This window comes from Lethenteron reissneri, chromosome 46 (genome assembly GCF_015708825.2).
Source record: "Lethenteron reissneri isolate LAM-NWPU_2019-01 chromosome 46, ASM1570882v1, whole genome shotgun sequence".
NCBI lineage: Eukaryota > Metazoa > Chordata > Hyperoartia > Petromyzontiformes > Petromyzontidae > Lethenteron > Lethenteron reissneri.
Genome location: NC_083824.1, coordinates 11,721,747 through 11,735,347, shown reverse-complemented (window position 1 = coordinate 11,735,347; position 13,601 = coordinate 11,721,747). Strand labels below are relative to the sequence as shown.

The 13,601-nt window shown below is 57.5% G+C and overlaps 1 protein-coding gene across 1 annotated transcript in view; it reads right to left on the bottom strand.

Moving 5' to 3' along the window:
• LOC133354168 (dmX-like protein 2) overlaps positions 1–13,601 on the bottom strand; it is a 63,385-nt gene that overhangs the window by 10,667 nt on the left and 39,117 nt on the right. Inside the window, 20 exon segments of the mRNA XM_061570795.1 lie at positions 118–209; positions 835–915; positions 1,284–1,411; positions 1,911–1,971; positions 2,353–2,500; positions 3,183–3,304; positions 3,952–4,038; positions 4,487–4,552; positions 5,210–5,339; positions 5,779–5,983; positions 6,353–6,438; positions 7,428–7,615; positions 8,171–8,442; positions 9,128–9,502; positions 10,062–10,189; positions 10,630–10,706; positions 11,268–11,459; positions 11,733–12,140; positions 12,304–12,433; positions 12,956–13,215. Of these exon segments, the coding sequence (XP_061426779.1) occupies positions 118–209; positions 835–915; positions 1,284–1,411; positions 1,911–1,971; positions 2,353–2,500; positions 3,183–3,304; positions 3,952–4,038; positions 4,487–4,552; positions 5,210–5,339; positions 5,779–5,983; positions 6,353–6,438; positions 7,428–7,615; positions 8,171–8,442; positions 9,128–9,502; positions 10,062–10,189; positions 10,630–10,706; positions 11,268–11,459; positions 11,733–12,140; positions 12,304–12,433; positions 12,956–13,215 (3,236 nt within the window).

Below are 13,601 nucleotides of genomic sequence, written 5' to 3'. Positions count from 1 at the left end.
CACGGTGACCGCGTAGAATCAACGTCACTACACAAGTCTGATTAACAAATTCACGGACTAATGACCGAACGAAAGGACAAACGATCCCGGTCGTAACGGTTAGCGATGGTCGCTCACCGGCCGTCGGACGACTGTCCGGCGGTTGCCACGACGCTGGAGGAGCCCAGAAAAGTGAAGTCAAAGGTGTCGCGGCTGTGGCATTTGAGGGTCTGTCGGTGACGCACACGCACAGGTCACCCGCACATCACTCGGAAAACCACGGGGGCAACACCGCCCCGCCGATAGGCAGGCTCTATGCCCGCTTGCAGGCCGGTGCTGCGTACAGCTTGTGCCGTCTGTGCAGAGATGGTTGCCACTGGGGGTGCCCCCCCTCCCCCGGGGCTATAGCCAGCCGCAGGGCATTGGAACGGTGTTGATATTTGACGCAAGGTGCTTATGAGTAGCCGCGGCATTGAAACAAGCGCCACTAAACGTGCAGATATTTATGAACACACAAAGACAAAGATCTCGTGTAGCCTTAACAAACTGTAAGAGCAAGTGCTGTTAGCGAGCACCTATGAAGGCCGGCAAGGCACATGAGGAGGAGGGTGACTAGCACCACGCCCAGCCGCCTTTGTCTCCTTATTGGCGATGTTTACTACACACCGCACCGGATACTCATCTGAAGCCGAGCCAACCTCGGGGAGGCCCAGGACCTGTTCGTTTAATCGTCACTGCTTTGGCCGTGAGCGGGAATCGAACTCGGGTTACCAGGTTCGTAGCGCAACACGCTAACTGCTACACAACAACAGTACAACACCGTATTTGTTGTTGTTTTGGTTGTGGGGCACGCACCAGGTAGGGCTTGGGGTTCTTGTTGGTGAGGTCGAGCTGCCACAGACTGAGGAAGCCATCACCATCGGTCACCCCAAACTTCTGCTCACGCACGCTCGCACATACACACACGCACAAACGCGCACACACGCACGCACACACGCACGCACACACAAGCACGGGAGCATCGTTAGGCCGAGCGGCGGCTTGAGGCGAGAATTGGAGGGGACTGCGATCACGCAGCGAGTGTCATAGCGGGCGAGTTCGGAGATCAGCGGGAGGTGGAGGGAAGAGAAACGTCGAGGAATAGCGGAGGACCGTGGAGGGAGAGAGGGAGGCAGGAAAGCCACAGCCAGGGACGCGGTGGCAACGGGTCGGCCAGTAATGGTTCGATCAATTACAATACACTCCTCCAGCCCGCGATCCAGGCATCGAATCGCACGTGCGCGAACAAACCAAGTGAGATTTACCCGGTTGCTCTGGGCGCAGAAACGCAAGCGGGTGACGCGGGGCGCGGGCGCAGGCCTCATGACCTGAAGCTGCTCCGCGTGACCCCACTCGAACACGCGCACGCTGCCGTCCTGCCCGCCCGTCACATCTGCAAAGACACGCAGCCGGCCGTGGGGATCACACAGCACGTCGGGGCGAGCGTCGTCAGCGAGCGGCCCATTGAGGCCGGCGCGGCACACGGGAGCATTGTTACGACAAGCGGCGGCGAGGGGGGGGGGCAACAACAAACCAATCGATTACGTTCAACGAGTCGGTAGCGCAACAACAATACGAGTGCACATGTGGCAACTAATTTCAATCGCATCTCAAGACGCTTTGTAAAATTAAAGAACACTAAAACTACATTCAGGGTGAAGGGGGTTGGGTGAGGGGCACTCAAGGCAGGGGAAAGTGGGGAGAGGGCAATGCCGAGGCACAGCCTGGAACGACACGAGTGGGTTGCCCGGCACCATCAACAACGAGCGCCGGGGCCAACCGGGCAGCCAGGGCGGCAACGTGCGGGTGGCCGCTCGGTTAACCCGTGGGCACGCGGCTTTGCGCAGTGCAGTACAGTGCAGTGCGGTGCGTGCGTGGTGGCGCCCACTCACAGTACGGCAATATCGGGTGGCTCGCCATCCTCCGCACGTTGCTCAGGTTCCGCCGCAGGAGCTGTCGGAAAGGAGCAGAGGGGGGGGGGCAGCGACGACAACGACGACAGTGAGGAGGAGGCGGCGTCACGGCACCCACACATCACCAAGACGGCCCGAGCGTGCGTTATCCTTGCCCCGCACACCACAACTCACCGGCCGCAGACCCAAGGGGCGCATACGCAGTGGACTGCACGACCCTCGTCCCTCACCTCTAAGGTAGTGCAATGAGGTTTATCGAGGTGGGTGATGCCGTCGAGGACCAGAATGCAGCTCACACCGTACAGCGTTCCCTCGTCTGACCTCTAGAATTCACATCGTACCGTAGACGGCTGCCTTGCCTCTATTATCCACGTCGTAACATAGTGGTAGAATGTCTGGCTTGTCTAGAGTAGAACCGTACCATGGTGGGCCCTCTGCCCGTTTGTCCGCCGACTGAGCTGGTGGTGCCCGTGCTGCTCGGCGTGTAGGGGCTGCTCGTGTGGAAGCTGCCGATGCTGGGGCTGCGGAACGCGTCGTCCTTCGTGTAGACCACCAGGAAGTCTTCGTTACTGCGGGGTCAACGTGACAACAACGCTGATGTCAATGAGTTTATCCCGCGGAGGTGGCGCCGGGTGGGGCTCAGAGGTCACAGCGCCGACCCTGGGTTCAAAAGTGCAATTGTAGCCGCCCGTGATTAAACCAGGGTTCGAGTGCACCGAATTGATGACTTTAGGCCATAAATTAAAACACGGCATCAAATGAGGCCTACGCTTAATGTGGATCAGTCAGAAACTTTAGACTAGAGGAATCCAATGAACTATGAAGCACTTGTTCCGCAAGATTTAAGTGTTATTTCATCTCAATAAACTTTTTATGCAACAGATGCGCAAAAGCATGTGCATGTCCCTAGTGTGTCGATAAAAAAAGGTCACTTTAAGTGATCTCAGAAGCAGTTTGGCATTATCTCCTGCGGAACTCTTCGAGCAGTGGATTTACCGAGACTGATGATGAAATTTCACGACAAAGCTACGTGAACAGAGCCCAGCAGGTCTTACCGACGAGCCAGTGAAGCCGAGTGCCATTAACTTTACCACGGTCATAGCGCCAACTCATTTCGAGCGTTTTGGTCGAGGTTGCCACTGTTCGGGCAATGCTGACGGGCGGTGGACGGGCGTTCGCGGGTCAACACGACAGGCGGTAACGTCGCACGCGCCACTCGATTGGCCGTGGGGTGGCTGGGTCAAAGGTCACCTGCTGCCCTCCGACTCGGACTCCTCCTCCACCCAGGCCTGGCAGCTCGACGACAAGATGGACGACAGGTCCAGCTCCAGCACCTCGTGGGCCGAGGCTGCGGCCAGGCAAGACGGATTCGCCTGCCCGAGCACGATCAAACAACGTTAGCCACACGTTGACGCGTGGGCAATCCGCTGGGTCGCTTCGCAACAAACACCACTTGGGCGGGGAGCGTTAACCTACGTGCAATCGGCCAGATGAGTGCTGGCCACGGTGCCATTGGTTTGATAAAGATAATCCCAGATTGTTGGCTTCAACTTCACGTGGCCTCTTCAGCAAAGCGTTGTTTGCGTTTTAAGGCCCACATGGTAGAAACAAGGGCATGTAGCAGCGACGCATTGATTCGCATCTAATTCTGATTCTCATGATATGTTTCAGCATTGATCATCTATAATTTATGCAAATGATGCGCTAATGTTATATTTATTCTCACGGGAGTGCACATCGTGCAACGCCAAGTCATGAAAGAATGAAACGGCTTCTTGTTTTGAATTGAGGGTGGAGACTGCACGATTATTTACGTAAAAATTTTATTTGTACAACACGGTCAAGAGCTTGCGGCAGCTTGGGGAGGCCTTCATCCAGCAGTGGATTGACGTTGGCCAATGATGACGATAGTAGGATACTGAATAATTTACAGCTGACACGACCACACAAACACGGAACGTGATGTTGGGGGCCATATGTATTCCGAGAGACACGAAGGGTGGGGTCAGGCTCGGGGTACCCGGTTGATGGCGAAGGCGGTGATGATGTCAGTCTCCTTGTGCACGATCCGCGCTCGCGTGATGGGGGAGCCGGCGCTCAGCTCCGTCTGAAATCACGGAGACGACAACGGCGGCGGCGGCGGCGTGAGACTCGCCACGCAACTCCACGTACGACGAGCTCCGCCAACCCCAAAGGTGGAGAACTAAACCACGCGGCTCTCGTCATCGTTGTACTGCACTACGCCCACACGTCTGTGCTCCCCGCATTAACAAACCTGCGTTTGCGAGCGAGGCGAATTACAGTCGAACAACCCCCGCGACCCGCACGGGGTGGGGAGTGGCCCTCGTCCTACAGCAGTGGATTGGCACAAGGCTGTACACGTGCATTTACAAACCAGCCCAGTCGCAATACCGACTCACTCAAACCACTCCGCTGCACTCTCAATACCAGTCTCACGAAACCGCACGGCTCTCAGTGCCGGGTTTGGGAAACCGTACGAGCCCAACATCGAGATCACTGTGGCGTATTGGCAGTACTGCCATCGGACTACTCACCCTGTTGCTTCCGTGGTCTTCGGTCACGTAGTTGAGGTTCCCGGATGAGGAGGACTCCTCCTCCTGTGGAGGAGAGCGGTGTTCCGGGGAAGAACGAGTCAGGGAATTGCGTGTCACGCGAATTCACCCCGACTGCCGCCACCCTTAACTCCCCACCACGATGGCTCACGATGTCGTGGTGGTGAGTTAATCTACAACTTTGGTGGTTCCCTCTCTGCGGCGGCTATTATATTTGGAGAATAAGGCGTTAAGAATATCAACCCGGGCGTCTCAACGCAAAGAACAACTGCCCAAACACAACTCGCCAACCCTTGGCCTGTAACCCACGGTACAGGTGGTGTTGGGTATGACCTGATGCTGGTAGTGACCTGCTGTTGATTCAGACCTCCGGCTACTGCTGTTGCTGATGGTGTTGTTGGTGGTGGAGTTTTTGATGATGTTGATGGGCGTCAGTGGTGGTGTTGACGTTAGTGTTTGTGTTGGTGCTGTCGATGTCCGTGCTGTTGCTGGTGGATTTCTTGCTGTGGGAGGTAGCAGGGAGGTAGTGCAGTGGTTGTGCACAGCTGCTGCTGGTGGCAGTGGTGGTGGTTTTGGTGGTGGTGGTATTATTGTACGGGTTAGTGGGGATGCAGTACAGCGGGAGTGCTGCTGCTGCTAGCGGTGATGCTGGTGCCGTTGTTGGTGTCGGACGTTGTGGGGAAGCGGTGCAATGGTTGTACAAACCTGCTGCTGCTGCTGGTGGCGGTGGTGCGCGCGAGTGAAGATGTGCCTGATGAAGGTCTCCTGCATTGACTCGTGCCGCACCAGGAACTGCCACAAGCGTTTGGCTGCCAGTGCCGAGCGGCGATGCGAACTGCGGGCACACAAAGACAAAGACCCCCCCTCCTTATAGCCTTCACAGACTGTTGGGGCAAGTGCTGTTAGCGAGCACCTATGAAGGCTGGCACGACATATGCGTGGATGGTGTGGCCAGCACAACACCTTGCCGCCTTTGTCTCCCCAGTGCTGACGTTCACACAATGCACAAGGTACATATTTGAGGCCGAGTCAACCTAGGGAAGCCCCAGGACCGATTCAGATAATCGTCAGAGTTATTGGTCGAGGGAATCCAACTCGGGTCAGCGGGTTCATAGCGCAGCACGGTAACCATTGCGCCGCCGCTCCCCACCCAAACTACACACACACCAAACTACACACACACATACACCCTACCATCACCACCACATGCAGAATAATCTCTCCCATGCCCTCGCCTGTGAGGACTCATGGCACTCGCAGCCCTCACGGCCCACCTGAAGGGCGTGTTGCCTGGCTCCAGCATGGCCTTGTAGCGCAGGATGGCCGGTCCGGCAGGCCCGTCGCCCGTGTGAGCCCCCAGCGTGGGGATGTAGTCGTCGGGAGGGCCCGGCGTGGCCTCGAGGCGCGCGCACAGCGCCTGCTCCCACTGGCTCAGCGTGCACAGCGCCATGTGGCACAACGGGGAGCACGACGGCAGGTCTGCGGGGTGGCGCGGGGAGGGGAGGGGGTCAGGGGTCGAGGGGCGCACCGATGAAAGAGTGGGGACGGTGGGTTTAATTGATAACCGTAAGTTGATAACGACTCGAGCTGGGATGATTGGTCAATAGTGATAAAAATAAAATCGGCAAAGATTAAAATTAATACTTTTTGCAATCGGTTGCTCAAACACCTTTAAAAATACGACAGGGCCGGTTCAGCTAATCGTCACCATTATTGGTCAAGGGAATCGAACTCGGGTCAGCGGGTTCATAGCGCAGCACGCCAACCGCTGTACTACCGCATCACCACCAACACTACAAGCACCCGCACCGCACAATCACCAGCACGGAGAGGCAGTGAGCCGCTCACCTGACATCTCGAGTCCGGCCATGGGGAAGAAGCCGCGCATGTTTGTGATGGCCAGCCGCACCACCACCAGCCTCATGAGACACCAGCTGCGGCACACGGCGGCAGCCAAGTCAAGGGAGACGATTTGCAAAAATCCGGCACGCGCACGGATTACGATACGCGTTCTGACACGCGTTTGTCTTCAGAAGCTTTGAACCAGCGGTACAAAACTTGACGGCTAACTTTGGTCGAGGGAATCCAACTCGGGTCGGCGGGTTTGCTCCGGTTTGTGTGTCCCAAGTTTTTGGGTCGTGGTTTTACCTGTGTGTCTGGTTTTACCCAGGGTGAGTCCCGAATAGCAACACAACTTTACGTGACAATTTCGTTCAGATTGGGTTATCACACAGGACCTTACCCCTGCTGGGGAAGGCCAGATGGACAGAACTAACGCACGAACGTATTCAACCTGAGTTGTAAAAAGTTAAAAGACAGACATGTGTGGTGCAAAACAAAAGAAAAACATCTCTCGTGTAGCCTTAACAGACTGTAAGAGCAAGTGCTGTTAGCGAGTAGCACCTGTGACGGCCGGCACGGCACATGAGAGGGTGGGTTCATTCTCCGACACACCGGTGTGCTGTACCAGTAACGAACTGCATGTTGTGTTTACGTGACAAACCTTACTAATTGGCTGTGTTAGGCGGTGGGCGGGTTTAAGGACACATTCATATATAGGCAATATAACCAAAAAAACCTTATTACGGTACTGGTTTCATTGACTCCAGAGGAATTATGGCCTCAGCCAACCCCCAACGAGAAATGTAAACGATTGAGACCATTTGACTCAACCCGTGAATCAATGATGGAAATTCCACATTCCAATGGCGCAGGTGGCGGTGGAGGGAGCGAGGGGGGGGTGCGAGTCTATCTATACGACACAACCCGCTGTTGACACCTCCCCACTGCGGGACTCCACGGTGATGCCCCCAACACGCCGACAATAACGTTGTTGACGTCGCACTCGCACGGGCGCCAGGGTTGTTATTCCACGTTTCTTCGCTCGTGGAAATGGCCCTCATGCCGCCGGTGCTGCCGGTACCTGTAGGAGTTGGGGTCCGAGTGCTCGCGCTCGCGGGAGCGGCGCCGCGACGCCCTCTCGTCGTCCTTGTCGAGGATCGGGTCGTAGTCGGCCTCCTCGTCTCCCTCGTCCTCCTCCTCTTCCTCCTCCTCGCTCTCCTCGCTCTCGTCAGAGTCGTAGCCCAAGCCGTCGTCGGACGCCACAAATGGCTGGGCGCCCACCGAGAGGCGAGGGACGGGAGACGGGTCATGTGACGCAGGCACGGCAACACCCTACCCCCCCTTGTAATTGTACACTCTTTAGCATCGTAGTAGGAATAATAACTACAACTTGTAACGTCGCCGCCGCTCTCGCAGAGAGAGGACGACTTAGAGGCAAAACCACAGACAAGAATAGAGCAGCCAGGCAGAGAGCCGCCTGGCACATGCCCGGGCACCTTCTGTTCATCATAACTGCTGTTAGCGAGCAGCTATGAAGGCCGGCACGGCACACGAGGGAGTTGGTGCCCAGCACCACAACTGGTTGCCTTGGTCTCCCCAGTGGTGATGTTTACACACTGCACCAGGTACCCATTCGAGGCTGTGACAACCGAGGGAAGGCCCAGGACCGTTTCAGATAATCGTCACCGGTGTTGGGCGTGAGCAGGGAATAGAACTCGGGTCGCCGGGTTCGTAGCGCGGCTCGCCAACCGCTACACCACCGCTCGCCACGGACACATGCTCTCGTGCGAACACACACACAGATTAATTCCTCCACAGCCTCACCTTGGCCATGTAGTAGTCCCAGATGCTGAGCTCGGGTGGCACAAACACCTCACGGAAGTTAGCGCACGGCGTGAGCGGCGACTGCGCCCACGAGCCGCCCAGTTCCACGCTGCCGCCGGCGCCGCCGCCGCCGCCACTGCTGCCGGACACTGTGCTTACGACCGCGCGCTGCGTGGGTGCGGCCGTGCTTGGCGGCGACGGCGACGTCACCAGGATGCGCATGTTGAGCCGGTGCCGGTGCTTGCTGGCCTCGTCTGCCCGGACCCGGCCACCTGCACGAGCAGTAGCCGTCACACATCGATCAGGACCGGCTGGCTACGTACGGTGCAAAAGAAGTTCAGCATACATACATTCACACGTGACCTTTGTGTAAAATCAATGATTATTACTAAGACTTCTGATAAGCCATCTTCTATGTCGAAAGAGGATAAATGTCCGCTCATGTAATCAGTCTCCAAAATCGTTTTCGCGTTCACGTGTTGTCTCTGTCCGTCTGGCCATCGGTAACGGTGGGGGTGGGGAGGTGGGCACAGTAACTCTTGTAAAGATGATGACCCAATTTGCATGAAACTTTAGAATGAAGTTGTGTTGCTATTAGGGACTCACCCTAGACAAAGGTGGCCACACCGATTGGACGAACTCACATCCGCATTTGTTCTACTGCCACCTGCTTCCTGGAGGAGCCACGTTGGGGCCTACACGTTTGGGCGCTTTGCAAATTTGTGCGATCCATCAACTCTTTCCCATACGTACGCCTTGCCTACATTACTTGGCACAGATCGCAAACAACCAACTACGCTCTCAATCCCACGGTACGGTGAATTGCGCCACGAGCGTAGGAACGAACCGATTTTACTCGAATAGCCGACACATTTTAGAAAAATCAGTTTGCTTGCTCTCCTCCCCCCACATCCACCCCACGACGCTGCCGGCTCCTTTTGCTCAAACGCCACCCACCAGAGGACGACGTCTCCGACTGCTGCTGCGCACGGTTGCGCGTGCTGCCCTGCTGCGTCTTCACCGCCTCCGCCGTTGAATTCCCTTTAGAGGACGACGACGACGGCGCCTGCTGCTGCGGCGGCGCCAGCGTCTGCGCCGGTGAGGGCGTGGCGCACTGGGGCACGCGGGCGGCGCCGCCGAACAGCGACGCCCACGAGCGTGCATCCAGCGGGCGCGCCGACAGGCGGTAGAGGCGGCCGGCGGCGTTGGTGGCGAGGGCGCGTGCCAGCATCCCGAGGAAGACGGCGAGCAGCGCCTCGCACAGCAGCATGCGCAGCGGCGGCTGCTCCTCGTCGCGGCACGCGTGCAGCTGGGACAGCAGCTGCGTCACGCCTGCCGACAGGAAGAGGAGGGGGAAGATGAGGAGGGGAGGAGGGCAGGAGAGGGGGTGGAGCAGTTGGAGGAGGGACACCACTTATTTTATTAACTAGGCGAAGCCCACTGAGCTACGAGCTATTTTTCAGAGGCGACCTGGCCACACGTGATCAAGCTGGCTGACATCATCATGCGTGGGAATTTATAGTAGCAGCCAAATAATCTGCACGTGTGTTTTTAAATGAAACGAATTTAGGACTTTTTCAAAAGTCTACAGTTCATTGAGGATTTGAGGTGATCCCACAGGAACAATAAATATATACTGATAATAATAATAACATATTTACTTAAAGAATAAACGATTAAAATGTTCAAATAAATTAATTAACCCGATGTGCCCTGACTTGTTGGACCACCCAGCATAAATGCACTTTGTGCCATGTGGCACTGCCACGTCACCCTCCACCCCCCCCCTCCGTGTGTGCGTGTGTGCGTGCGTGTGCGTGTGTGCGCGTGTGCGTGTGTGCGCGTGTGCGTGTGTGCGTGTGTGCGTGCGTGCGCCCGCGCCGCGAGGTACCCGGCCACTGGGAGGGCAAGGAGGTGGACTGCAGGTTGCTGGTGCTCTCATGGCGCTGGCGCAGGCGCTCGCGGAGCAGGCAGCTCTTGTAGGAGAGCCCCGTGAAGGGGCAGCTCGCAGCCTCGCTGCTAATCTCCGCGCACGCACACACGCACACACACGGACACACACACGCACACATGCGGACATGCGCACACACATGCGCGCACGCACCGGCATGCACATACACACACGCACACACACAAACACAGAGACGACGTCCGCCCATTGTGTGACCTCTTTCGACGAGACGCGCTGTGTTTTCGCAGCCAATGTCATGATTCATGATCGATTTTTTTTTTTTAGGCCGGGCCTTGTAACGATCTGATCTGTCAATATAACACGTAGTCGACTTTCTGACTTCCTGGATCTCGTCCCGACGACGCCTGACGTCGTCTCAATCAAAAAGTCGTTGAAGTTTTGGTCGCGGGGATTGTTCTTCACTGGTGAGTGGATGCACTGCTCCGCCCGCTGCACGAGTTGCAACGATGACCGACGCACTGAGGTTTAAATGAAGGGCAGCGCTTACCTGAAGCTGTGGCTGTCGCAGAGGGACTGGTAAACGCACGCGGAGAGCGACGCGGCCAGCACGTAGATCATGTGAACCTGTCGGGCAGGGGATGAGACGAAGGAAATAGATTTACACATCACAACAGACCTAATTTAATGCCGAGTCTACCTAGAAGAGGTCCAGGACAGGATCTGGTAGCCTCGTCACTGACAAACAACGAAGAAATCTCGAATCCAGGCTGCGGGAATCGTAGTGCCGTGAGCGGAGTGTTTGTTTAAACTCCGCCCTGAAGTTGTCTTCAGCGAGAGACGCCGGTGGCCGCCGTGACAACGCTCCCCCGTGCATTCGCCCTGCGACATTACAACCGGTTCCGTGGGTGGCCAGGCTAAGAAGCACGCAGCTCTCTCATGATCAGGAGCAAGGTGGCCCCACTACACTCAAGCCACATGGGCCGGTCGATGCTCGTTTGGCCCAGCACGTCGACTAATGTGGGCCGCAGTATCGCTCGCCGGGGTCGGCTCGCTTCCCAGCGGTCACGGGAACCGTGGTATAGGGCTATGGCCACGCACCGAGCTGGCATCGCCACCAACACTGTCGCCATCACCACCACCACTGTCCCACCCCCCACCACCCCCACCACCCACACCCCAGCTTGCCTGCGGGTTGTCCTTGGGTGGCTCGGGGGGCGCCGGCATGTCGCTGACGGTGCGCAGGATGTCGTGCGCAAGATTGGCGACGTGCAGCACCGGGTTGGAAATGACAGTCTTGAGAGTGGCGAGCGACGCCGAGATGAGTGGCAGCACGGTCGGTAGCGGCAGCCGCGAGTGCAGCTGCTTCAGCACCGCCTCCTGGTCGCAACGTAAAGACAACACGTGGTTGCCCTGGTCACTGGACTGCTGGATGAAGGCCTCCCTAGTCGACCTAAATATTCACCACTTTTATTGGTCGCGAGCAAGAATCGAACTCAGGTGGCCGGGTTCGTAGTGCAGTGCAAACGCTAACCATGGCGCCACCTCTCCATGCACACGTGTTCGCACACACACACACACACGTACACACACGTACACACACGTACACACACGTACACACACGTACACACACGTACGGGCCACGCGCGTCACCTGCTGCGACTCCTGTATGAGGAAGAGGAGCTCGACGCGCACGGAGGCCAGGCCGCCGCCCTGCGCGCCGTGCAGGCTGCAGTAACCCAGGAACATGTGCAGCAGCGGCAGGTTGGCGCACAGCCACTGGCGCCGGCGCGCCGCGTGCAGCTGCCTGGCACGTAGGCTGTGCTGCTCGCGCCAAGCCTCCGTGTCGTCCGGCGTCACCCCGCCGCTCCCACCACCGCCAATAAAGGGACAAGCGTCCGTGGCGCCGGACAACTTTGATCCGGCGTCCTCGGCAACCGTATCCAGCGAGCCGGCGGCGGTGCCGTGCAGGTCGCCGGGGTAACCGCACACCTCCTGCAGCGTGGCTACCTCGCGCTCCAGCCAGTGGCACAGCTGCACGTGCAGCTTGCCTCTGTCCACCTGGGGGCACAGGCAAGTCGGTGTGTACAGGTGAGTTGTGAGCTCGGCTAAGTTTCATGCTAGGACGAGTTGCGTGCTCGGGCGAGTTGCACGTTTGGGTAAGCGAACGAGTCAGGCAGGAGACCGCGGACGGCACTCGACGCGGCCCGGGGGCTGCCCGCACCTCATATCCTGTCGCCAGCGTGCGCAGCTCGTCCACGAGCAGCTTGAGGCACGCACGGAACTTCATCTGCTCCGCCATCACGTCCACGTAGCCGTCCGTGCCGGGCGGCGCAGGCGGCAGAGACTCCGGCCTGCCAAGAGAGAGAGAGAACGGTCGATCAGTGGCGGGTTTGCCAATCAAGTATGGTTATTGTGTCAGTGTTGTAGCCAAAAATAAATGCCACGTATTGATTTTTGGGTGAGGCCATGTAATGCAGCCTCTGCCAAATATCGCTTCTGAGCCATGATGTTGGCTGCTAAAGCCTACTACGTGTTTGGTTATTGCTCAGGAAGTCTGCAATTCAAGCGTCGCACAACACACTCCTGCAGGAGTGAGGGTGACTGCAGCATTTAAACCTGGGTCAGCTGAAAAACCTGGGCGTGGGCCCTCAACGAAATGGTTTTGGACTCCAATCTTTGCACCCCACCACGAGTTATCTGCTCATATCCGTGATGAATAATTTCATGAAAGAGTGCTGGAACAACCCTAGCCCACTGGGTTGGAGGTTAGGGAACGTAACCTGACAGCCAAGCGGAGCACTCTCTCCCAACGGCAACGAGCGAGCGAGCGAGCGAGCCCGCTGGGAGCGTCCCTAACAAAACGCTGACGTCACCTCTTCTCCGCGTCGCTCTCCACGACGTCGGCGGTGCCCTTCTTGAACGCTCTCGTCTTCTTCATGGTGATCCCCTGGTCTTCGTCGTCGTCGTCTTCCTCGTCCTCCTCCTCCTCCTCGTCCTCCTCGCTGTCCCAGCTCAGCTCCAGAGGCTCGTCCGCCACCGTCATGGCCGAGCTGGCCCAGTCGGCGCTCTCCGCCGTGTGGTGCCCACTCGACGGGTGGGCGCCCGCCGTGCCCCACGCGCTGCCGCCACCGTGCTGGGGGGGGGGGGGGAAGGGGTCGCGGGTCAAACTTAAGGGGCCTACAGCATTGAGGCATCTCGTTGATTGTCTACGAGCGATCAAGGTCAAGATACGATCGTGGCCAAAACCGCTTAAGGCCACCACACGTCGCCAACGCTTTGTGCCCTCTGCCAGATCCCGCAGCTGCTGCACAGCAGACGTGCAAATTCCATCGCCGAGGTGAGTCATCACTAGTGGGCTACCCGCTAGTGACACTAGCCACTCACCAGTCACCAATCACCCGACTCTCACCGGTTAGACAACAAAGTAGGAAACCAGTCGCAGGAAGTAAGTTGGGATGGTGGAGCGGATAAGCAATGACAGGAGCGATATCTGGAATTCCACACCTCTCACACTAAATA